We start from the raw sequence: 26,481 nt of genomic DNA, 5'->3' as shown, positions 1-26,481 counted from the left end.
AGGCACAAATGCAACTATGAACTAAACGATCATGCATGAATCAATTTGATCTCTGAAAAGATTATCAATCAAACAAATAAACAAAGAAATTTAGAACATAAAGCTAAGTCTGCATAATAAAACAGCAACAAGATTTTAGGAACCAAATTCAGTAAAATATACACAAACCACTCCTCTCATTCATTCTCAATAAGGTTCAGTATCAGCAATCATGATCATCAACATCATTTAGTTCTAGTAAAAGTAACGATAATTAACAATGTAGCTTATGTAACACCGCATTCAAAAAACGATTCTCCCAACCGTTCTTGAAAAAATTATAAGTTAACCTCTAGCCTTGAGCTCGGCGAGGCGCCTGGAGAGGTCGTCCTCGTCAACCTTCTCGGTCTCCATGGCCGGCACGGCGTGTGCTGCCGGCTGAGGGAGTCCGACGGAGACCTGAAGGCCGTAATCGTCGGCGACCTGTTGCATGAGACTGTTGACCTCACCCTCCGGCGTGGAAAGCGAAGTGGATCCAGCCATGGAGCTTTCCATGAACTCAGCCTGGACCTCCATGTTGACGAACTGCTTCTCGAATTGATCCATTGTCTCCGACATCTTCTGGAGGTTTCCGGTGTTGAGCGATGACTCGAGGGACTTGACGATGTTCCCCATGGACTTGCTTATGGTGGACATCTTGGCCTGCGTGTCGAGGCGAGCGACGACGGCGTCTAGGCGCGATGCAAGGCGGAGGTAGTTCATCTGTTCGGTGCGCTTGCGAATGGCGTTCTCCGCGTAGATTCGAGCGCCGTCCATGTTCCCTTTCTCGATGGCCTTCTTGACCTTGAGCTTCTCCGATTTCTCTTCCTTCTCGCACTTTCGTGCCTGGCGCTGTAGCGATTTCGAGGTGAATTTGAGTTCCATGATCTGGTTCATCAGCTTCTCCGTGTTCCCCATGATGATCGATTCGATTCAACGGTTCCAAAAAAGGATACCTAGGGCTTTTCCAGAAACAACATTTGAAAATTTTGAAACAACGGAGAGAAAGAAGAAAACAAGATAGAGAATATGAATTTGGATGGGAAGTTGTATTGTGGGAAACAGGGAAAGTGTTTAGCTTTTAGCACACGATTTGGGCTTCCTCTTGGAAACTTGCTTTTTTTTGTAATATTCTTTTTAGACTCACACACGGCCCATTTATTTATTGAAAAATGCAAAAAATGCAGATCACATGGATGTAAGCCCCGTTCTGTTGGTGGTAGCACCCCCACCTTTGTGAATCACTGTAAAATCGGCGACGTGCTTCGGCGGCAGATTGAAGGCTCCACACGTGTCTCAGCCAATTTGCCAGCGCGAAGATTACTCGTTACCGAGCCTGCATCTCTGCAGATCATAGCCCGGGGACTTTCCTGAGCCTAGCGGGTTGCAATGGCCCAATCACAACACCACGTGATCCAGTTTAATCCTACTCGTGGCTTGCAAAAATATAAGTATGATAAAACTCTGATCCTTCAATGATGTAGGACTAATCATAAACCCTTTGATCTCATCAAACACCTTACAGAATTTCAAATTCCCAGTGTCAATACACCAATTCTGAATGCAAATACAAACCAATGTCATACAGCAAAAGGAGTGGAGAAAGTAATCATCATATATATATACTAGCAAGTAGCAACACCGTGAGTTCTTCGCTAAAATGGATTTTTTCCCTATCTTATTTATATATATTGCTAATAATGTTCGATTTATATCATTTGTGATTTCTTTTTGTGAATATAATCTTTGAATATATTCTGGATAATAAGCGGTACTGTACATTTGAATATTTTGTTAGAAGACTTGAACCACTTGACTTAGAATGGGTGGTAAACAAATTCTATTATGGTCTATGTTCATTTATGTGTAATCTGGTATGACTTTTTCAGTTTTTTTTCACTCCTGAACTCTGATAGAGATACAATCACTAGGTGCCAAATATCATTGCGTTAGTACTCTTATCCTCAATGGAATTTTAGTTAATTAGTTAGATTTAATATGGTTGTATTAACATGATGGATTGGAGAGATGGTTGTCTTCTTTTTTTCTTTTGTTTTATTTTTTCATTTTTTGCTGTTAAAAGAGAAGACTATAAAACCCCAAAGAGATGGTTGTCTTAACATAAAAAATACCATGTGATTCTACTTCAGTTAGTACAAAAATTATCAAAGAGAAACTGCTAACATTTATTAATAGACAAAGCATCAATTAGTCCGTGCAACGGCTCGAGTGTCCTCTGCTAGTAAGATATATTAGGAGTGGCATTTTGTTTACTTTAAGTTTAACTTACTTACTCTTTCTGATTTTCTGCACAGTCATCTGAGTCGAGGTATAACTCCTTTTAGTGCTGAAATATAACTCCTTCTTCCGTCTATTTGGAGTTTTTTGTCCTAAGAGCACAGATCGAGCTATACTTCACCATTGGGACCTGTAAAAAGACTTCAACACTCAAATAAGAAAAAATATAAGATGAGGTATATGTTATTCAATGATTCTGATTTATAGATAAATTTTAGGCCAAGTTATAGGATTAATAGGTAAATTTGGGCGGAACTATAGATAACGAATCACTTCCCATTACATTCTCTATTTTTTCTTTCTTTATAATATGACCTTCAGTTCACTAGCTTCTGTCTCACATCACATGGAACCCAACTTGATTACTTTCGGGTTGAAGCACAAGAAAATTGTTAGACACAAGGATGCTAATAATGTGACTGATCTACAACAAATTACAAATGTGTAAATCGTGATAATCTAAAAAGCTTAGCCCATAGCTACATCAAGCCAACGCATAAGTTATCTTGAACTTTGTAATCATTTCTGTAAATGAAGCACAAACTTCGGGAATGACTCAGTAACAAATGAGTCAAGCTGAGTTTATTTTTATCGATCACCGATCCTTACATCCTCCATACAAAATCTTTCTTCTTCCCTCTATTGATCTTTCTTTTATTCTTTTTTATCTCGATCGCTTTTACTCTAATAATCGTTTTTGTTCCTTATTTATTCTAATGGATACAACTCATTTGTCATTTATTAGATTAGAGAAAAGGACAATTTAGTCCCTGACCTTTTAACCCGCGGACATTTTTATTCCTGAGCATTGAAAAATACATTTAAATCCCTGACGTTCCTGAAAATAAGACCGATCAGTCCCTCCGTCCATGAGCCACCCTCAGAGCGGACGGAAAACGCTGAGCTGGCTCCCCCTATGCTTACCTGGCTCAACGGCGTTCCCACGTGGCACGTTAGTGGTATGTAGAATTTGAAAACGGGACACATAAGTCCCTCTCACTCAAAACGACGTCGTTCTGAGTGCTGCCCTAATACTAAAATTCGTTTGGGTCGTTCCTTCGTGGTGGCGGCTGGTGGTGAGGAGAAGACTTGTTCAGATTTCAATAATGGCGACGAAGGGGGCATCATCAACCTCAAGAAGAAGCGTTAGTGGAGTAAGAGAAGAAAATTTTGTTTCAAGCTCAATTCCATGTGGTGTTCATGCTGACAATCCAAACGACACCGTCGCCCCTAGGTGCTTTTGTGGAGTTTATGCAATAATGTATATGTCGAGGACCAGCAGCAACCCTAACAGAATCTTCTTGGGTTGTCCATTCTATAAGGTAAATTTAAAAATTCTGGCTTTGGTTTGATCTGAGATGGATGCGGGCAGTAGATGATTTTGATGATTTTGACAGGGAAAGGAACCTCATTGTAAATTTTTTGTTTGGGTCGAAGAGCATCTTGCCAGAATTAGAAGCAATTGTTGCATATGTGAGAGAAGACATTTCGTTGAGAAACATGTTGAAGTTGTAGAAGAGGTAGAGGAAAAGGAAGATGAATTGGATCATAGAATGGTTGTTTTGGAGGAGAAGATTATTGCTTTGGAGAAGAAGAAAAACCCATTAGCCTTGTGTATTTCTGTAATTATATTTGCTGTTGTTGTTGCCTTTTATGTAGCTATTGCTTGAGAGATGAACTATAACAATCATGATAGAGAATGGTATGTTGTAGGTTCATCTTGTGTATTGAAACATGCCATTTTGGCAAGTTATGGGTCCTGTAATCTAAATGGAACTCGAGTTATAATATCAGTATGTTGAACTTATGTTTTGAATATCTAAATAAACATGGAAACATTGAGGAATTAGAGGCAGTAGTTGCATACATAATTTAGAAAGAGGATGTTATATTGCTAAACAAGTTGTTCATAGCCATTGTTTACTAAATCTTCCCAAAATGAACAAGTCTCATAAACTGAATAGTTTGATGAAGTTTAACATGTCAAAAGTAAGCCTCAAACACAAAATACAAGGCATAAGCCAAACTGTGCAGAAATAGGTATAAACCTAAACTCCAAAATCAACATAACTATAAGCTACACAGTTCTTCACTTCTTTGGCACAATGGTAGGTGGATTAGGGATGAATTTGAATAATCTGGTTGTGGCCGTGCTTGCTGCCGCTAATGTCTCCTGGGTAGCTGCTACATTTGTTCCTGGTAGGACTTGAGGTGGTTGTGGGCCAGCAGAGTTTGGCTGACTTTGAGGGGGGTTGTGGACTGGGGCATAGCGGAGCTGGTGGCCTGAATATCTTCTGCTTGGGCTTCATCTTTGGTGGAGTTGCTTGACTTTTTTGGGCCGCTGTAGATAGAACTTGGAGTGGAGGTCAAAACGGTGTCCTCCTGGTTGCTGGTCCTGGCCTGACTTAAGGTGCTGCTGGTGTTGCTGCCACAGGATTGGAAGGACCTGGGATGACACCACTTGAGACTTGTGTTGAGAGATGGGTTGAAAAGCATTGTAATTAGTCAAACCAATTAGACAAAGTAGTCATTAATTAATTAATGATGCACATTGAACAGTTAGTAAGTTACAGCAGGTGTGGATTGCTGACTAGGTTTGTCATGATCATGACCAGATGGAGCATCCTGACTAGGTAGAGCATCCTGAGTAGGTGGAGCATCCTAAAATAGATAAGAAATCAAACAAATTACTCCTAAACATATAAAACAGATTAGTAAATAAACATTCAAGTAAACACATAAACTCCTAGCATAGTTAAGAAATCAAACAGATTACTCCTAAAGCAAATTACTTACACTATCATTTGGAGCTGACTGTGACAATGGGATGACTGCCAATGACTGAGATGTGGAACCTTTCTTAGGCTTCTTTGCCTTAGATTTCCAATTGGGATCAGATGGAGCGCCCTTGCATGTCTTGTAGTTATGTCCCGTTGAACCACACTTACTACAAGTGACTTTGAATGACCTCTTCAACTTATCTCCTTGTTGCATCATTGGCTCAGCTGGATCCTTCTGTCTATTATGCACTTCTGGCCTGCCAATTGGTTTCTTTATGATAGGAGGATCTGGCCTTGAGTACTCAGTCCTTGTCCAGAACTCCTCACTTGGCACAGGCTAAATACAATGAGCATATGTCTTGTGTATTGACTTCATGCATAACCATGGATGCACATAATCCTCTGGATGATCATGCCTCTTCCTTATTGCTGCTATGGCATAGATACATGGCATGCCTAACACAAAAGACAACATCATGAACCAGAATTGAATGCACCAGTAATAAAACATTAATCAGCCAGCAGCTTAAAATATTGAAAATAATATATTAAAACATCATTCAGCCAGCAACTTAATAAAATCGAAAACAATATACTAAAATATCATTCAGCCAGCAACTTAAAATATTGAAAATCATATACTAAAACATCAATGAGCCAGCAACTTAAACCATATATTCGACATGTATTAAAATAATGCGTTAGAGTAACTTAGAACTTACCAGTCAGCTGCCATTTGTTGCAGGAGCAGATCTGCCTGATGAGATCAACGTCCACCTTGGTAGCTTTACGAGTAACTTTGAAACGCTTGCGTGCGTCATCACCTGTCCAGTCTGCACGCCATTTATTGCTAGGCCTTATTAGACGCTTCATCCTCTTCTGCTGAACTAGTGCGAGTTTTCCAGTATAATCACTTAGTAGCTTTTTATGCTTAACCATTCTTCGCATCAGATAGCACCTTATTTCTTCACACATTGTGAGGATAGGCTTGCTTCTATAGTTGACTATCTTTGAGTTTAACACCTCACACATGTTATTTGTGAGGTTGTCCACTTTTAGCCCATGGGAGAAATACGCCTTCACCCAAGTAGCTGGCTCAAACTTGGAAAGATATTCCCATGTCCCCTGATTAATGCCTTTGAGCTTCTCCATTTGTTCTTTGAATTCGGGTATGGTGGTGCATCTAGCACAATCCCAAACAACCTCCCGAATATACAAATCCTTTAGGGCTCATCCTCCGTACTCTCATACCCATCATCTGAAGATGAACTCTGAATCTCTTCTAACACAGGACTCTTGCCTTTGTTTCCAGCATCCTCCACAATCTCAGGCTCATCAACAGGGTGGTCAAAGTACAAGTAAAACTCATTCGTCTTTGTATTCTTCATTATGTTCTCTTGCATGGCATTGACCCTGCATCCCCTGTCAAACTGTGCAGCCCCGACTCAATGTCATCACTTATTGGATCATACCAATAAACTGCCCTGTATGACTGGTACCCCAAGCCTTTAAAAAATGTGATCAAGTCCCCAAAATTTACAAAATCCAGGTCCATTTCGAAAATTTCTCTACCTTTCCATTTTGATAAACAAGGGAACCATTACTGTTTTTGACAAAACTACCTCCATGGTAGAAAACTAGCACCACAAACACATCTACCATCTGGAGAAAAAAAAAAATAGGAATCAACGATCAACTAACTAGACACTCATACATCAATCCCCTACAAAAAAATAGAAATAGAAATCAACCAAAAACTTTCCTTTGCCCTAACATTGAATCAAATTCACTGTTACAACGCACATACAGTTTTTACCATTACTATCACCATGCACGTACAACAGTTCATACTTTCATAACTACTGAACTACATAATCGACTCACTAAGCAATGCAACTGATTCTTACCTTCAGTGACGAAGACAGCAACTCAGATTAGATTCACACTGAATGCACACCGGAACCTTCTCAGTCTGGACGGTGATTTTTTTGAAGGGAGAAACAGAGTATTTCTGCGTTTGATTTTTGATCTTCCTTAGGGTTTTATGTAATTCTGTAAAAGCTATGTGGGTGTAATAGGGATTGTACACAGAAAAATGGACAACAATGTATATAAGGAGAAACACTCAGAACGGCATCGTTTTTCAAATCCTCCATCCCACTAACGTGCCACGTGGGAACGCCGTTGAGTCATGTAAGCATAGGGAGAGCCAGCTCAGCATTTTCCGTCCGCTCTGAGGGTGGCTCATGAACAGAGGAACTAATCGGTCTTATTTTCAAGAACGTCAGGGATTTAAATGTATTTTCCAATGCTCAGGGACGAAAATGTCCTCGGGTTAAAAGGTCAGAGACTAAATTGTCCTTTTTTCATTAGATTAATATTCAACCCTACTGACTACCGAGGGCCATAAACAAGCAAAACGCAAAATCCTTGGAAAGAAAAGTAATATCACGAATATAGTTTCATTCCGAAATATTGTTCAATTTAAATTCACATTTATTTTCTTAACCAACAAAAGTATAAATTCTAAGCTCTTTTATGCCTTGCGAATGAAACAACGAAACAATGATTATATCATATGTTGTTTTTTCGTAACTCAGTTTCTGCAGATTTACAAAAGTTCTCTTTTAAAAAATAAAAAATATCCTGCATTTAAAGAGGTTCAGCTTCAGAGTTTCCGTTTTAAATGTTTGTGAACACAACTAAAATCCATAAAGAACTTGTATCAAGACACAAAAGAATTATCCCAATTGATAGCTATAACATGGTAGCTCCAGTCTCATATTGAAAACACAATTGCGTTTGAAACAAAACTCCAAACATATCCAGACTCAAAAAATCTAGAACAAAAACTACAAATGGTGGCAAGAAAAAAAACGAAGTGAGATTTTTACACTCTCAATTCACTTCCTGCCATGGACCTTAACAGCCTGTCTGTTTCTCTTCTTGACACCAGACTTTGCAACCCTGAGGCTCCTATTGACAGCACTCAACCTTGCAAGAGCTGCCTTGGTCAGATCAGGCCTGTAGTAGTTAGCTGCAACCTGCACCAGTGATCACAAACATAGATAAAACATCAGCAATATTTATGGAATTACTCCAAAAAGAAAAGATATTCAATGGAGCTAACAAAAACAATAATTTGCAGTAGAAGTGTAGAACAACGAAAGGACACAGAGGATACCAGCAACACATTTTATAAAAGATAAATCAGCAAGACATGAATAGAATTGTGCTCATTTAAGACCTTTAAAATGGAAAAAAGCTCAGAAGCCAAGCGTAACAAGTACATCTCACTGAAGAAACCAATTAGGAATTCTTCTTACATGTTAGAGCCTCATCACTGCCGATGGAAACCGACTCATGTTCACGTAGGCACAAAACATAACCTAATAATTTTTTTTTGATACTATGAATTATGAAATTCTCACGAGTAATACCACACAATCAACAAGAAAGCAGACCCAAAGAAATTTTTCCTACCTGTTTTTTCACTGCTTTTGCCATTCTAGGGAACTCCTTCTTCATGATAGATTTATGAAGCAATGCAGCCGGCTTGTTTTGCTTCTTTGTCTTTGTTGTAGCAAGCAACACAGCCTGATCTTTTCCAGCAGGCTGAATAGTAACAGTTTTCTTGTTTGCCAAACCAGAGTACTTGAAGGAGTTAAGGTTGTAGAGATTGTTGGCTTCTCTGCTGAACTCAACGCTCTGAGTGCCCCTTCCAAACTCCTTAACCAAGAAACAGTTGTTCTTCTTCACGATCTCCCAAACCAGCTGTCCCGGTACGGTGGTCATTTTCTTCTCCTTCTAGTAACTCACCTGAAACGGGAAAATGTGAGATCCGAAGCTGAAATCAGAAACAGCAATGACAAGAATCACAAGGGAAAATGAAAAACCTGCTCGGCCTTTTGCGTTTGAGGGAGAGTGAAGAGAATGTGAGGGTTTTCTTCCATTCAGGTTTTATAGTACTAAAAATATGCCAAACCCTAATCGCATTCGGAAATGGACCGGGTCCTAATTGGGCTTACTAACGGGTTAGAAAAGGATTCATTGGTCCATTATATTCCGTTTCCAAACAAAAAAGGTGGTTGAACTACATTTTTCTTTCCATGACAAAAAAAAGTTCATTTTTTTAAGCAAACATGTAATAATAATTCATGACCCTTTAACACAAAGAAAAAAGAGTCATGACCCGAAAACAATAATGTTGTTGTATCAGAAAAAACATGATTATTTATTAATATCGTCTAAATGACAGTCGTTTACAAAATGTAAGTCGATTTAGGTCGGATTAAAAACTAATGTATAATCTAGAAAACACCACCCAAACCCCAAAAAAAACTAATATATAGGTCCGTGTAACATAGAGTAATAATGTTATTTTCACTGTAAAAAAATAATAATAATATTTTGAGAAATATGTATTTAATAAATATAAAATCCTAAATACTATTATTAAAATAAAATATTATTAATTTAAGTATCAGTAAGAAAATAACATGAATAACATAGCAAGTGAAAAGTATTTATAATATGAAAAAATATAGGTAGATAATGAAAATATGAAATAACGTGAACAATAGATATATCGAATGTTTATTTTATTAGATGTGCGAATCGTTATTCTAATATTAAGATTTAGGTGGATAATTTAAAAATGTAGTATGTTTTAATTTAATTAGTAGTTATTCATGTTATTTAAAAAATTATTGATTATCTAATATAACTCTTATAATATATACGAAATTTTTTTTTCTTCTACCATTTCTTATTTTTAACTGCATGAATAACTCAGCTAATATAGCATTATTTATTATTATTATTATTATTATTATTATTATTATTATTAGAAGAAGAGCAGTGTATGAGTCAGTACTTGTCAAGTAAACATCAGTAGATGAGAGAAACCACACACTTAAAAAAAGGAGAAAACTCACATGGTGAAAACTCAACTTTACGTAAAATTAATAATTAAAAATTATTAAATAATTTAATTAATTTGACTAAATTTTTATTTAACGATTTTTAATTATCAACTGATGGTAAAATTAAATTAATTGTACCTAAATTTCCACCAACATTCATATTGAAAGCATGTAGAGATGTACGAAGAGAGAGAGAAAATGATGGGTCTCGCTTCTTTTTTTTTTTTTTGGAAAAAATATAAAGCGTGCCTTTGTACGCTGTATTCTTCAATTTGTATGCGAGTGTGAATTTTTTTTTTAAACCAAAAAAAGGTAAGGGGGATACATCTGAAATTTTACCTAAACTACTGATTTGAAAGAGTAACTAATGTTAATGAACAAAGGTTATTGTAAACAAACCCTCTACTAAGTATCTATTTTTTTTCATACAATTATGCAATACTAAGGGATGGAAAAAGGTCCAGATAAAAACACATGAACCAACAATGATTTGTTAGGGCTGATTCAAGATTGTACACCCGATTCAATTCAACGTATCTATCAATATCAACTTTGGATTTTAATCATTCATTGTGTCAGAAAGAATGTGTTATGAGCTGAACAATATGTTAAGACTTTTATTCATACTTGAATTTTGGTGGAATATTTGACAGTGCTAAGTAAAGTAGGCAACTGCTCTTGGTGCTACCTCTCATTGTTATTACATTGTTTATTGTTCGGGGATGGCTCCATGCATGATTAATGTATAGTTAAGCAAAGTGTAGAATAGTATGACAAGTATTTTGCTCACTAAGAAATACCTTAATGCAAACAAAAATTGTAAAGAATATAACTACTCCAGCTCTTATAAATTGGTTTTTGTTACCATATAAAACAACACAACAAACCGGATTAAGCATACAGTCCGCGCATAAAGTTTACAGAGCAAAGGGAAGAAGCCTCAACAATCAACATGATTAAGCTCCTATACCCTACCATTTGCACATCCTACAAATTATTCCACCTGCATGGTAGAATATCTGGTATTGCAACCTGCTACATATAGATATAGTCATCATATTATGGTCTGCATAATTCAATAAGAAAAAGAAAAAAATCCACCAGAGAAACGGCTCCTTTCCAATAACCAAACTCAAGGGTCGGATGGTGGTAATGCACCATGGTGCGCAGACCGTGCCTGACTACTCACTGCTTCATTTATCCGACTGAATACTACCTTAAGAGGAATACATGATATGACAGGACCCTTGGCCTTATCTGCCATTGGTTTTCGCTGTCCTTCGGATTGCCGGTGGCCAGTAAGTGACGACAGTCTCCGGATCTTTTTATTTAACAGACTAGGTTTCTTCGTTTTGGAAGGTTTTCTATATCTGGACAAATTCTTGGAAGGTCTTCTTTTGGTCGTGGAGTTTGGCCTGACCATACAATAACCGTCACGATCCTCTGGGTCGTGTCGGATGCCACTCAACAGTGTATCGCAATGACCATTGTCCAAAACCTCAACTGTCAGAGGATGTCCTATGAATGCTTTGCCATTTAGTTTACTTGCAAGAGAAATCAAAGGGACATGCTGTGGCCGGTAGCTGGATTTAACTTCTAGCTTAACATCAAATAATGAAGCATCAGAAGAATGATCCCTTCCGGGAAAATCTGCTGTTTGATATTTGGAGTTTAAAGTAAAACGGCACTGGCGACGAGGAAGTGATCTCTGAGGCGTGAGCGATCCATCAGGCAATACTTTCATCTCTGTTGCCCCCATATTATGCTTTCCCAAGTCCTGAAATTCATCTACTTCGCCTTCTGCAACTTGTTTACATCTTTGAGTGGTCAAATTACATGAAGCACTAGTACCACCTAAGATACTCGCTTCAACTTTCGGACCAGCACCCTGAGAGACTCCATCAGAGTTTGGCATACCTGAGATACTTGCTTCATTATCCATGTTAACATGTTTTCTTGGAACTCCTTTTCTATTTTTACTTTTATTTCTTAAATTCCTCTTTCCTTTTGACTGCCACTTTGAACTACCTTTCTCTATTCTATGACTGCAATTTCTCAGTGATGGAGCTTCAGATTGACATACTTGAAAGGATTGTTGTGCCAACATACCATCTTGAGGCTTTCCAGATGAACAAGAAACAAGTGCGGGTGACAAATCTGGAAGAAGAAACTATATCAGTGCAAGCAGATATTCAGTCCAAGGCATTTGAAACCACAGAACATACCAAACAAAAGTATAAGCAAATACGAAATATGACTGAACTATAACCAAAGCCGTTGTAATAGTTAAAATGGGAAAAGAAAAAAAGATTTAAAGACGGTAAAACACAACAAATCTACAAATTACAACTGAGGCAGTTGAAAAAACATTATTAATATTTCTTTAACACACAATCCAAAGACTCAATTCATCATAAAAAACAAAAACCCTGAACCATTTGAAAAACACAGTATTAAGATGAAATTTGTAAACATTTCACGCTGCAGATAGAGAAATGGCTACCGAAATTAAATACCTGCAGTGTGTTTCTCATTCCCTACATCCCTAATGAATTTATGAGATGTGCCAGGAGCCTCCTTCTTCACCATATCACTGATTTCAGAAGCTTCAAGACCTTGGTCATGAATATTTAATGAAGAACCATTCTCACAAGCAGCCTCATTACTATTGGAATTATTAATAGCCTGTAGAGAGCTTTTCTTTAAGTCATTGGAATCTAATCTTGAATTCTTGCCATCAGTCACCGTACAAATCAGAGAACTGCTTGAAGTAGGAAGCTGATCACAAGTTACCGGAACTGACACCATGGCTGTACTCTCCAAAACTTTTGTCAGCTGCCGGCGTCGATTTTTCCTTTTCAATGACTCTTGAGCATTTGTTACCTGTGATCTCTTTCGCTTCAACGATGAATATTGACCCTTAACACCATTAAAAATAGTCCCATTTACCAGGTAGCTCCCTGTGTTTGAACTATTGTGTGCTGTACTATCTTGCTGAAGCATCTCAGGCATACTTGTACTGGGAACCTTTCTCTTTGACACAACACCAACGCCCAAGTCCTCAAGACCTCTCATTCGCTTGACTCCTTCCATTCCATCATCTTCTGAGTCATTAGGAGTTCTTCGTCTCCGGCCTGGCATAGACTGCATCTTGGTAGAATCATTTTGGTTTGGCTCTTCAAAAGATATGCCAGATTGAGACAACTCTGGAGCCGAATTAGAATTGTCATCATCGTCAGATATATCCTCATTGCCATCAGCAGAATGAGACACGACTAGCGAATCTCCACCTGACACCCCATTTTCATTGACAAACTTACCAGTTCTAGAGCAGAAAACTAACGGCTCCTTGCCAACACGAGCACTTTCTAGCTCAAGAGCATGAATAATAGCATCCTCCCTGCGAGCATACTTCACCGCCTTCTTATTCGAATTAGCAGCAGATGCCTTCGCCTTCTCGATGCACTCATCATACTCTCCACAACGAAATGCCTTCACCCGCTTCGACTTCTCAAGGTTATACCAGTCCCTAAATCAGAGAAAAAAAAAATCACAACTCGAACAATATACAAATTTAAGGAAGACAAGCAACATTTCTTGAAAAGCCAATGAAATTTACATCATTCCTACATCTAGTTCAGGTTTCAGTCACATACTTCCCTGCTAGCAAAATTCCAAATTTCCAATCGAAAAACATCAAACAAGGGCAGAGGAATACAACAGAGTAGTACCAAAAGGAAGCTGATTTAGTGAAGAAAACAAATAGAAAAGAAAAGAGGAATACAGAACTTAGAAGGATGAAGAAGAAACTCACACGCTTGCGTCTTGACGACCCAAGAGCTTAACTGGAGTACCTGATCTGGGAGAAACCAAGCAACTCTGAGATAATTCATGGAGACCCATTATCCGGCCGGGCCACCACGACCCGTTCCGGCGCCGGACCCACACCAACGCACCCTCCGACGCATCGATTCCGTTCGTATTGGCCTCCCCTGCTGAGAAGCTTCCCATTCCCACCTCAAAACAAAGTCATAAACTTTCCAATCCCCAATTATAAAGCTCCAATTTTTTTTTTTTAATAATTGAAATTAGTTGCGCCACCTTCTAAGCCTACTGAGAACAAAGAAACATAAATAAGAATAAAAATCAGAGGGGTCTGCTTGGAATAAAAAGGAGCTGGAAAAAAAAAATACAACCATGGAGGAAGAACAAGAGAAGCAGAACATGCAGAAAGAAAAGTTGGAGGACTCACCGGGAGGAAGATCTAGGAGGAAGAAAGGGGCGACCGAAACCGAAATATGGTGGCAGTGTCTTTTTTTTTTGGACACGGATGGTGGCAGTGTTAGTGATGTGAAGTTGTGAACTTTGCAGAAACAGAGTCACACTCGGTTTTTTTCACTTACATAAACAAAAACGAAAATTAATAATTTCAAAAACAAAAACTTAAAAACAATATTATTTTCCAAAACCAAGTTTTTTGGACACAAAAATTGGACGGGCTCGTCTTGATCTGGGCCAAAATCATGTGGGCCAATCCGATCTAAGCCCAAACAAAATTATATTTTTTGTTTTGATTACATTATATATAATTAATAATTAATTATTTAATATTATTTAAAATATACTAAATTATAATTTAGAATTAAATACTATTTAATTTAAACTAATAAATAAAGTGACAATTAGATCCTCGAAAATTAACCTCAAACTAATTAATTTTGAAGGAAAAAGAAAATATCAATTAAATCTTCCATAATAATAGATAGTGGTCATATATTCTTCAGTCAATACATAGTATGAAACGAAACAGAATTACAAATGTATTTCGTTATCTATAGTGATTTTATACAGTGGTTTTACAATTATTTAAATCAACAAGAATGAAATTAATAAAACGCATTATGAATGTCGTTTTGTAGAGTGGTTTTAATTCATCTTTTTAGTCCTAATTTCAACACCCAAATACTTGTTTACTGTTATGAGTTAAAAACAAACATGTAGCTGGATTGAATTAGCCTACACCAATTAATTAAATAATTTTTATCTTGAAAAACTTGTGAATTGTTACATTAAATATTTTACAAGACAACATGCTCTCTCATCAGCCTGCAAATTGGTTACTTCACTTGCTGTGCTGAAGCTTCATGGCGGTGGCATTCAATTGTTTCTTCTATACACAACCTTGATCAGTCATAGCTTGAGCAATGGTCAGAAAGGATGAGATGACTGCTCCATGTACCAAAGCCCTGACAAACAAAACCATTCATACAGATCTTCATAGAGGTTTCTATGCTAATCAATTCTGAAAAGGAAGGCATTTCTGGAGAAACCACTTACTCTGGATTTTCTTTTTGATAACCAAAATCAGCTGCTGCTTTCATGGACCTCTGATAAGTCTGCTTCATTGCTTCCTATCAAATCCACACAAAAAGAAAGTTATCATAAATCATTATGCAACTAGTGCTTACCAAAGTATGAAATAAAAAGTAAAACTAGTTCACAATTTCCACAATTGTCAAAATTTCATCTAGCATAAATTCTCGACATAACGAAATAAACGATGAGTGATTTGTATAGGTAATATATTTTCAGCAAAGGGAAATATTTAGAATACCTGCAATTTAGATTCGAAATCCTCTGGCGACCAGTGCATCAAACTGCATTCATGATTCAGTTCAAGCTCTCCAGCCACAACCTGTAAGCAAGGAGAGAGGTCATCAACATGTCAACATGCCAATCTAGAATCTACAATAATATGAGCAAAACATAGCACTCTGAATATAGCAAACATCATACCCCTCCAGTGCCAGCAGCCATTGCAGGAGCAATGAGAACACTAGCTTTCTTTAGGAAGTCAGCTGCCTCAGGAGTACAGGGCATGTTGGAACCTAGCATTCAAATAATATATGGAAGTCACCATTAGTATTTATGAGAGACAAAATATATACCCAAAGAGCAAAGACATATTTTGCACCCTTAAAGAAAAAAAAAATACCTTCTACTAGTAGACGACAACCTGCATTAACCAAATTAATGGCATCAGATTGTTCAATTTCATTCTGCGAAGCACAAGCAAACGCAACATCACACCTTTCATTCCAGGGTTTTGCTTCGTCATAATATTTGGACCGAGCATAGGTCTTTGAATAGTCTCTACATAAGCCAATGTTATGACTTATGAGCAAGCACCCAATATTATATATGCCTATGCGGGGGAAATTTTTTTTTTTAACAGAAAATACAACATAAATGACAGGAGACAAACCTCAAACTTCTTTGTTGAGCTTTGATGTCTCTCAATAATGCTATTTTCATGTAGTCAAATCCTTCTTCATCAACCAAATATCCCCTTGAATCTGAAAATGATTTTTTAGAAACATTGCATATGGGATCAAAAGATCAGGCAACATAAGGGAAATCAATCCCAACAATTTTGATGTGAGTACTTCTAATCTTAATCTCATGATGAATATGAAAGATGAAACCTGACATGAAAAATGCACAATAACATCATGCTGTAGGATTCCTATATTTGTAACTCATAGCAAATCAAAATTACCTGAGACTGTGATAGGAAGGGCACCATAAGCAATCAGTTTCTCCAAAACGTGCATTGCAATCTTTCCAGAACCACTCACAACACATCTAACAAAAATAGAAGAAAGAATAGTATCTCCGAATTCAAGAATCATGAACATGTAAAATGAATCTAATTAGCGAAAAATTTACTAGTATATAATTGGTTGAAATAGCAGACAAACAATTAGTAAATGAAATTGATATACATGCAAATGGGAACATTCTAGTTTATAATATAAAAGGGAGTATTAATTCAAAGTCTTCATTCTTTGCACCACTAGAATCTTAATAGCTAGAAATAACTGTTAGAAGGTAGCACAAATAATACATGAGCCAACAACAGCAATCTTTATAAAACATCTAAATTAAGTGGCAACCTTAATCCTTTGAGTTCTTTATTCATATCAGCAAGTATGAGCTGTGCAAAGAAAACCTGCAGTGGGTTGTAAGCTTGTTATATTTAAGAATTTGAAACAATACATCCATATAAGGCTTTTATGATAATATTCAAGGTCAATAATAGGCAATAATTCATGGTACCAAATGGTGAGTTGGCAAATAGAAGTTACAGGAATTGCTGATAATCAGTTCCTAATAAAAAGAAAAATCCATGCACTGGGAGAAAAACTTGGATGCTTGTGATGCATCCCATGGATATACTCGGCCAATAACACACTTTTATATAAAATGCTATTATATTATTGGTTGTGAGCACAATCCACAATGCACTCGAGACACACAAGTATTACTTGTGAACAGGAGCTTGGGACCTTTACAGAAAGGGCATCTAGAAATTTCAATAACTTTTCAAGATAATATGTACGAAAAACAGGTAAGGCTAGTTACATATTATACATAGTCAAGCAAATATTACCAGGCCATAACCAGTAGCTTCAGTTCGAAGACTGGCTCCAGACCAAAATATCCTTGGTCCTGTAAAACTTCCCTGCATAAGTAGCACATATGAAAAATACATATAAAGTTACTTAGCTTTGCTCTAGACCATGAAGGAAAACATCTATCGGCTCAAAGATTAATGTTTACATTACTTGAAAATGACCAGCCAGACGTCTATATTGTCCAAAAAGATATCCCATTTCTCTAGTACCAACGCCAATCTCCTCTGATGGAAGGTCCTAGCAAGCAACCATTACAACAAAAATAAGATGCAGAAGAGGCTTCAAAATTAAATAGTATAAAGGATCCTATATATTTTCAATTACCTTGTCAGGACCCAAGTACCGATACATCTCACTCATGAAACTTTGACAAAATCGCATGATCTGCCAACTTATTTAAGTTACACTAAGAAATTATACAAGTAGTTGAAAAAAAAAAAGGAAGGGGCGGGGGAATAAGTAGGAAAGTCACCTCATTATCACTTTTTCCTTTTGGATCAAAATCACTTCCACCTGCTGCTCCTCCCAATTTGTAAGGCGATAATGCATTCTTTAAAGTCTGCAACGAAGGGAGTAGCTATGTTGTTTACAAAGTGGCTCAACAGATAAGCAGCTCAGAGTCTAGACTTTGATCTCTTTTGATAATTGAACCTCAGCATTTTTCAATAACAAACCAATCAATAGTGCCTTAGATATACATCACCGCACAAACATCCATCATATTGGCTTATTTAGTACTTCATTATATAAATTTTATATATGCACATTTATGTGCCTACACGGGTGTGCTAAAAAAGGTATGTTTATAAAATCTAGGTCAAAACTTCTCTCCTTCTGCCAGTTCAATTTTATCTGATTGGTGAATAGACTATAGGCTTCGAACTTCTCAATTTTTATGTGCACCAGGTATTCAGATAGTATATGCTAAACAAAAATAAATAAATAATAAAAATTGCATTGAATGTAATATAGACTAAGTTCTGGATTTAGATCTATTAGCTGTAGGAGAAATTATCATAAATAACAAAATCAACGTACCTGTGAAAAACCAAGAAACTTGGTAATGCTTAAATTCATTGATGGATGAAAACGAATACCACCCCTACATGGACCCATTGACTGGTTGAATTGTACCCGAAAACCCCGATTAACATGCGTTTCACCCCTATCATCCACCCACGGTACTCGGAAAACAATCATACGTTCAGGTTCCACCAAGCGCTCCATGATCCTGATATAACTGAGATGCATAAATACTAAAGCATTAGATTTGTCATCTGCAGAGTATACCATTAAACATATAGTGACTTCATATGCACAAAACTCACTGAGAATTTTTCGCTATGACTCGCTCTAGAGCATGAACTGCTTCCTGAACTGCCTGAATGAACTCAGCCTCATGGGGATCCCTTTTTAGTGTAGCCTCGAGAATTGATCCAGCTGTTTTCGAAATAAGAGCTTCAATTATAGAATTGTTTGTAGAGGTGTCAGATAATACTGAAAGATAGTAATGCTTTTCGTTTTAATATATATAATGAGAGAATTCCTTAGAATCCTATATGATTAAATAAAAGGTACATAACCAACATAAACGTGTCTTAAAGAAAAGCTTATGTAACTTGAAATACATTATGTACACCAGTAAAATATAAATACTAAATTATCTACAAAAAAAAAGAATAATAAACTAACAAAAAATTAATCTAATTTAGTCTATCACTGACGTCTTAAGACACGACATAAGACATATTACAATGTATTATGCAAAGTGGGAAGTTTGCATCATTCACGAAAGGAAAATGAATTTAAGGAACGTCAAACAAGAAAAAATGGTTGTACAGCCAGTGATTATAATAGCATGTGAGATGGCCAACCTTTTACATAAATAGGCTTGTCAGTGGTAATTTTCTCCTTAGAGGCCATTTGAAGACGAAGAGCCTCCTTGTGAAGCAAACTATTATTGTGTTCCTCTAGAGCACTCATCTGCATATTACGACTGCCCTCATTCCCATAAGGGTTTCTTCTATGCTTCCTGCCATACTCCCTGCAGACAGAGCAAAAAATCCTAGCCGTACCATCTTTCATATCAACATAAGCCCATTTGTAGGTGTCTGCCCATTCCTCTCTCCATCTTTTAACAACTTTCTTCTTCCTCTTTCCAGGTTGGGTCTTCGACATATCTTGAGCATCACCAGGGAGCGGAGAAACCATCTCCATCTGCTTGGTCTCACCCTGCTCTTCAGTGGAAGATTCCCGTGGCGGGCCACCAATTAGAGTAGTGTTACCAAATGAAGGATCATCGTCTCCAGGTCCAATTTCTAGATCAATCTCTTCACCAATCTCCCTTACAACCAAGTGATGCCTCTGAGCTTGCTGAATCAAATTAATATCGTCCATTGCTGAATTCATACCGAATCCACTGCCGGGCAGCAACATTCAGCACGACATCCCTCTTAAAGTTCTTTTTGTTCTGGCAAGATGCATACATTACATATGCAATTAAATATTTAGTTGCAAACAAACAGAAAAAGGGAAAATTCAAAATTGTTCTATTCGATGTTCATTTAGCTGATTCAGCTTTATCAGAGACCATGCATATAAAAACTTAAAAACAGCAACAATCACAAAACAATATCTGTATAACTTCTCTTCTAACTAAAAGGTGCATACTCTACTAGCTCACTAGCTGAAATTCAGCATAAAAAACAATAATTACTTCGCAATGCAGCACTTAAGAACAGGGACCCCACTCAAGTACAGACCTTAAACAAAAAAAATACATGGTAGTAGCATCTAGAAGCTAGTTTCCACTACTCAAAAACCTTAATTCCCGAATTGGAATACCATCTCCAGCGCTCAGTATGTCAAATTAACGAAGCACGGGAACAAACTCTCCCCAAAATATCCATCAAGCTCAGATTTTGCAAATACCCAGAATTGAATTTCATGAGCAAGTTCAAATAGGTATGGAATTGGAACGAAAGCGACGAACCTGAACAGTAGCCGTTACGAGGGAATTTGGTGTGGCTGGTTTTCAGCTGAGAGTGTGGAGAAAATTGATGCGAGATCTTGGCCCTCAGACTCAGAGAGAGGTTGATCAGAGCGGAAATTGTTGCAGTGAATGGGAACAAAAAGGAGCCAACTTTAGTTTGGAGGTGTGAGTGAATGAATGAGTGCAGAGTGGTCAGTGAATGAGTGAAGGACGGAAGCGATTAAGTTTAATTTTCACTTAATAATTAATCAGAGAGTTAATTAAGATTAACGGAATGAAATGATGTTTAATTGTTTATCACTGTGATCAAGGACTGGGATAGAAATCCTGCTTACTCATTGATCTAAGTGACATAAGCACTTTAATAATACGTAAGAATTAATTTTAATCGCATATTTTTGTTTACCCACTTCTTAATTGATGTTTCTGTATTCCCCTCCTTTTGATTATGAAAAGAATAGCTTCCGATCTAATTATAGAAAATGAAAACAAACTTTGTACTTCTAATTTTAATGGAATGATCAAGATACTCTTATGAATTAGACACTCATTTAGCTAGTTTTAAATAAAGATATATAGTCGCTTTAAAACAAACAAATTATTCGTAATAAAAAAAATTATAAAATAAAAAAATAATTATAAATTAAAAAAATAAGAGAAAGAGAATATTTTTGCTTTAAAAATGATTTTGTACGTAAAAAAGGTTAAAAATGAACAAAAGTTTTTGTCTATACCTTAAATTTTAGAGTAAACAATCATCCCGATCTCTGTCCATTTTAAATTAGGACAAGGCAATCCTTCACTAAAAAAGTAACTCACACCGGTCTCTGTCCGTGTATAAAATAACTCATCGCGCCCACTCCCTTGTATCTCCGTCCATAGTTGATGGAAAAGTCTGATGTGGCATTTACCGGCGCTGATCTGGCAGTTAGTCCAGAGTTAAGTTCTAGCGTGGATTAGGGTTAATGGACAGGGATCGATTTCTCCCCCTGTCACATTCAAAAACGACGCCGTTTTTAGGTTAAGAAGGAGGAAACATTTACTTCATCTTCTGGTTCCCCAATCTCTCCACAAACTATTCAAATTCTAAACAATAATGAAACCCTAAGGGACCATGGTTGAAAGTGGAGAACGTTGCTCATCCTCCAACCTGCGAGCTGGAGGCGATAGTTGGAGTTATAGCATGAACTCTAATCAGAGTATTGTAGGTAGAAGGAAGAAGAGATGGGTCTCCCCAAAATGCTATTGCGGGTCTGATGCTATTCTGTTCATATCTGGGACCAAAAATAATCCGAATATGTTATTCTTACATTGCCCTAAGTTCAAGGTATGTTCATGGACAATTTTGTGTTGATTGTGTTCGATTCTATACTTACTTCAAGGTATGTTCATGGTTTTAATCTTTTTGAATTTGTCTAAATGTAGACTGCAGAAGCTTATTGCTCATTTTTTATATGGCTAGATGATTATGTTTCTTCCTTTAATAAACATGTTTCGAAGACAATATCAAAGTGGGTAGTGCCGCAGAACCAGCATCGATTTGAAAGCCTAAGTGATGCGGTGGATGACAAAGTGGAAGAGTTGGAAATTAGGTTGATTGGATTAGAAAATCAATTGGGAAAGAACAGGAAAAAAATGGGTGAAAGTAGATGCTTGAGATTAGGTTGTAGTATTTTGACATTTTTGAGTGGGGTTATGGTTGCCTGTTTATTTAGGACAGCTATGTATGCAACTTAATGAATAATTTTAGGGTATCTAAAAATTGTGTGGCAAGATGAAATTGTATATGTAAACATTGTGAAAATTATATGAAGATGAATTATTATTATGACTATTTAAAATTTTTTTCAAAAATTGTATCATGAGTGGTTCTTGGAGTAGTCTTCCCAGGTACTGAGTCATTTGATTGAAGCTGTGAGGTGTGAGGCATTAGGTTTGGTACTTGGGAAGGTTGAAATTTGAACCATAAGGTCCGCCCCGGTGCTGGTATGGGTGGAGGCACGAAACATGGAGCTGGTGGCCTAATAATCTTGTGCTTCTTCCCAAATGGTGTAGGGTTGTCATTGGAGTTTTCTCCTACAGCCTGCAACAAAATAGGTTTAACAGTTATATGAATGAAAACTTTAAGGGATTGAGATGTAATGATTTCTTGTAATTTTTGTTTTTTTAAAAAATAGAAAAAAATGACCTTCTCAGCTGGTGGTGCAGATTGTGAAACTGAAATTTCTTCTCTCTGATTTTGGGTCGATGCGCCAGTTCTGATTGGCTTTTTGGGTAGTTTTTTCTTAGTTTTTCTCGCTTTGCTCTATGACAAAAAATAATATATTATAGAAAACAAGCAGCAAAATTAGTGTAACATATAAACCTAAACCATAAACTCACCACAGAATCTGAGGGTGGCACTACTGTTGTGGCATTTGCATCGAGGTCAGTGGTTTTTTCATGACATTTTTGAACCTAATGATTGACACGAATAAAAAGCCACAGCTCAGACCTCATCTAAATCTAATAAGTACTTAACACAGCCATTGCACCTCAATTCTCAAAACACAGAGTAAAGAAGTTATTATTTAGGACAACTCAATTCTCAATCATATACTCATTGGCCTGTTTAGGCTTTAACTCAGGCTGAGTTAGTAGCCTCTTCACCAACTTTGATGTCACCTATTCTCTGTTAGCTAGATTACTCCCAAAATCTCTAGTATAGTTATGCTCATTAACTAATGTCTTCACCTAATAACACCCACAGCACTGTTCCAAGAGGTCAGAATCAACCAAGAACAGTTCTCTCCTGCACATGCAGCCATCACCCTCTTCTTTTCATTCTTTAGATACATCACATCCTTCCCTTCATACACAAAGTAGTCCTTTAGTGCATTCTTAAAATTTTTCATTGTGATGAATGTTTGTCCCACCTTAAATTCAACTTTTCCATACTCTGTCTCCTCATTGAAAGCATCAAATGCAGTCCTATTTTCATTATCATTAGACACTGGGCTGTTAAATACTTCACTCTCATATTCATAAGGCTTGTCATAATTTAAGTCTAACTCATTCCCAACAATATCAAAATTTGATGCCATTGTATTTTCAGCCAGTCCATGTCTAGCCTCCACACCAACCCCTGCTTCAGGCCCATTGATGCGTGAGCATCTTTCTTATCTTTTCCTAGTGAATTTGCATTCAATTTGTCGAGTTTAATCAAGAATTAATTATCTTTTAGCCACTATGGATGCTACTTTGAATCGTGTGCAATTCTATTTATTTTAGGTAGCATTCGACTGGATTTGATGGAGTTTCCGCAGAAAAAGAGAAGAAGGCGAATGATGTTGTCAACCCTAACCTCTCTGCACTCAAACCTAAATAACTCGAGCTACAAAAGTTTAGCTTTCCAACGATGTATAATAGTCCATACTTCTCTTCTACCAGTTCTGCCAAGGCTGCACCTAACTTGAGATTTCTCAAATTAGGCGCAAGACATCAATAAGCACGCACAAGGAGTAGGCTGCATCTCAAGTTAGGCACAACCTATTTTCAAGTAAGGCGTAGCACTCAACATTCCACACCAAGACACGCTTCCCACTTCAAGTAAGGCACAACCCATTCTCAAGTTAGGCGTGGATTATTAAGGAGTCAAGTGGTCCCCAACTCTCCAAGAAGTCAGCACGCAATCTCCTATTAATTCTGATTTAAACTTTATTTTATTTAAAAATAGGAAGATATATTATTTAGTTTTAGAAATTATAATTTAGATATAAAAGGGAAAAGAATCATCCTTCGCTCTTCTCTTCTCTTTTACCTCATTCTGCAATTTACAATTTTTACAAATCCTAGTTTTCTCTCTGAACCATGAGTAACTAAACTTCCACTGTTAAGGTTAGGAGCTCTATCTATTGTATCGATTGATACTATTATTTTTCTATTTTAATTCATGTACTAATTTATATTTCAAGAATTATTTTCGTTCTTTATTTTATGAATTTGGGTGGAACGGAAGTATGACCCTTGTTCTAATTGAGTTCTCGTATAACTTGGAAAAGCTCTTTACTTGAACAACAACTTGAAAATAATTTCTCCTAAACTTCTAATTATCTGGACTTAACGGGATACGTGACATATAATCCTCTTATATTTGGGTAATTAGGACTTTTGTGGCATATAAACTAGAATTGAACTTCACCCTCTAATTGGAATTAAGTGACCAAAGAATTGGCAGTTGATGAATTTTAGAGGAGACTAAAAAGGTCTAAGGAATTAGGGTTTAGTCACATATAGTTTGCCATGAATTAAATCTTGCATGATTAAAATAGTTAGTAAGAAAAGTCAATCCGGAAAATAGATATCTCTGAAGCCTTAACTGTTTCTCCATATATATTTGACAACTTGTTTACTGCTTGCTTTTCTGATTCCCTGAATTTACTGTTTATGCTTTTGAACTCTCAAAACACCATTTTCTGTTTGTCTAACTAAGTAAATCATTTAACCATTATTGCTTAATCCATCAATCCTCGTGAGATCGACCCTCATTCACTTGAGGTACTACTTGGTACGACCCGGTGCACTTGCCAGTTAGTTTGCGGTTATAAATTCCGTACCAAATATTTGGCACCGTTGCCGGGGATTGACTATGATTGACAACTACTGGTTGTTTGATTTCTTAGATTAGACATTTTTGTTTTAATTTCATTTAATTTATTTCTTTAAATTAAAAAAAAAATTGATTTATTTTATTAAATTTTTTTCTCTTAATTTCTGAAATTAAGTTTTGTGTCCCCTTAGTTGTTTTATTCTTCCTAATTATTTTACTTACTGAGTTTAAATTTTATACTCCTTTTTTCTTATTAGTTATTTTATTTTCTTTATTTTATTTTCTTTATTTTTGTTTTATTTTATATTATATTTTATTTTCCTTTATGTTCTTTCTTCTTTGCTTGTCTATTTACCACATAGTGCATTTAATTTTGTTTGGTACTTTGTGCTAAGAAAAAATAATGGAGAGAGATCACATGGGTTACTAATCACATCCAAGGAGTGATTCTTATTATTGTGGATGGAGGAACTACCCGAATTTTGATTGGCAAAGTTAAAACCAAAGAAACGTCAGTGCTTCATGTTCCAACTATCAAGAACCACCATCTCCCTATTCATACCAAGAACCATCCTCTTTTTACTCTTATCAAGAACCATCATCTACTTCTTATTCATATAAAAAACCATCAGCTCTTGAACTTCTCATGAAAGAATTCATACATGATATAAGGATGAGTGTCAAAAATGTAGAGAAATATGTGGAGTTGATTATCAAACCCCAGAAAGAGGAACAAGAAAATTCCTTCCCAAGAGATATAATGCAAGATCCCATGGAAGAAAGTGAGAAAATCAATCAAAGGAGTTCATAATGCAATGAATTAGAGAACTCTCCACCCTCACACATGGAAGAAGAGGAAGATGCAAAAGCAAAGGAGGAAGATGCACAAACAAAGGAGGTTGTAAGGGATGAAAACAATTATGGGAATCTACACTCCAATGAAGCAAAGAGTGGCACAGATGGTGAGTTTATTAAACCACCAATTCAAGAAATTGTTGATGAAGGGTACACTCCAACCATCACACAACACCCAAATTCTGAAATCAAAGAAGTGAAGACAACCAAGGAAAGCACTGAAAATGAGATTGTGACCAAGAAATAGAAGAAAATATCCATGAAAAATAGAAGGTCAGCAAAAAACAATCCAACCTCTACCCCAACAAGTAAGATGAATCAAGCTAACCACAATAAAAGAAAGCTTGTTAGGAGGAATTTATATCAGTGGCACTAATTTTCACCTCTCCCCCTTGGAGACATTTCTTTTAACCAACTGGAAGAAGAGGAAGAAAATTTAACAATCAAGTGTCAAGCTAGTGACGATAAAGAAGCGCTTGTCGGGAAGTAATCCGATGTTTTCGTATCCTTTAGTTTGATTTTTGTTGGTTTGATTTTGTTATTTATT

The 26,481-nt window shown here is 36.6% G+C and overlaps 4 protein-coding genes and 1 non-coding gene across 7 annotated transcripts; all 5 read right to left on the bottom strand.

Moving 5' to 3' along the window:
• Window positions 1–61: 61 nt before the first annotated feature.
• Window positions 62–1,078, bottom strand: LOC130942148 (ESCRT-related protein CHMP1B-like). Its single transcript, XM_057870843.1, has one exon. The coding sequence runs from the start codon at window positions 934–936 to the stop codon at window positions 325–327; it is 612 nt and encodes a 203-aa protein (XP_057726826.1). The 5' UTR covers window positions 937–1,078; the 3' UTR covers window positions 62–324.
• Window positions 1,079–7,824: 6,746 nt separating this feature from the next.
• Window positions 7,825–9,043, bottom strand: LOC130941433 (60S ribosomal protein L28-1-like). Its single transcript, XM_057869937.1, has 3 exons — window positions 8,993–9,043; window positions 8,580–8,915; window positions 7,825–8,140 (listed from the first exon to the last, which is right to left on the bottom strand). Exons 2-3 carry the CDS (start codon window positions 8,889–8,891, stop codon window positions 8,000–8,002), a joined length of 453 nt encoding a protein of 150 aa, XP_057725920.1. The 5' UTR covers window positions 8,892–8,915; window positions 8,993–9,043; the 3' UTR covers window positions 7,825–7,999.
• On the bottom strand, window positions 8,358–8,446 carry LOC130942735 (small nucleolar RNA R24). The gene has a single exon (XR_009071294.1). It is a non-coding gene; the product is annotated as a small nucleolar RNA R24 (small nucleolar RNA).
• A 1,795-nt stretch (window positions 9,044–10,838) lies between the features above and the next one.
• On the bottom strand, window positions 10,839–14,418 carry LOC130941431 (uncharacterized protein At1g51745-like). 2 transcript variants are annotated; one of them, XM_057869932.1, is made up of 4 exons: window positions 14,274–14,418; window positions 13,836–14,134; window positions 12,538–13,550; window positions 10,839–12,178 (listed from the first exon to the last, which is right to left on the bottom strand). In XM_057869932.1, the coding sequence occupies exons 2-4, from the start codon at window positions 14,030–14,032 to the stop codon at window positions 11,154–11,156; spliced, it is 2,235 nt and encodes a 744-aa protein (XP_057725915.1). In that variant the 5' UTR covers window positions 14,033–14,134; window positions 14,274–14,418; the 3' UTR covers window positions 10,839–11,153. The 2 variants fall into 2 exon arrangements, with proteins under 2 accessions (XP_057725915.1, XP_057725916.1); XM_057869933.1 differs by having other exon boundaries at window positions 13,836–14,131; window positions 14,274–14,413.
• A 605-nt stretch (window positions 14,419–15,023) lies between these two features.
• LOC130941432 (uncharacterized) lies at window positions 15,024–20,777 on the bottom strand. 2 transcript variants are annotated; one of them, XM_057869934.1, is made up of 16 exons: window positions 20,492–20,777; window positions 19,374–19,969; window positions 18,828–18,957; window positions 18,538–18,739; window positions 17,972–18,058; window positions 17,824–17,883; window positions 17,650–17,736; window positions 17,475–17,546; window positions 16,978–17,033; window positions 16,581–16,666; window positions 16,287–16,377; window positions 16,017–16,174; window positions 15,818–15,909; window positions 15,636–15,716; window positions 15,359–15,432; window positions 15,024–15,267 (listed from the first exon to the last, which is right to left on the bottom strand). In XM_057869934.1, the coding sequence occupies exons 2-16, from the start codon at window positions 19,933–19,935 to the stop codon at window positions 15,192–15,194; spliced, it is 1,914 nt and encodes a 637-aa protein (XP_057725917.1). In that variant the 5' UTR covers window positions 19,936–19,969; window positions 20,492–20,777; the 3' UTR covers window positions 15,024–15,191. The 2 variants fall into 2 exon arrangements, with proteins under 2 accessions (XP_057725917.1, XP_057725918.1); XM_057869935.1 differs by having other exon boundaries at window positions 18,828–18,939; window positions 20,492–20,776.
• Between the last annotated feature and the right edge of the window lie 5,704 nt (window positions 20,778–26,481).

The sequence above is a fragment of the Arachis stenosperma genome, chromosome 7 (genome assembly GCF_014773155.1).
Source record: "Arachis stenosperma cultivar V10309 chromosome 7, arast.V10309.gnm1.PFL2, whole genome shotgun sequence".
NCBI classification, from domain to species: Eukaryota; Viridiplantae; Streptophyta; class Magnoliopsida; order Fabales; family Fabaceae; genus Arachis; species Arachis stenosperma.
This window is presented reverse-complemented; position numbering and strand designations above follow the sequence as displayed.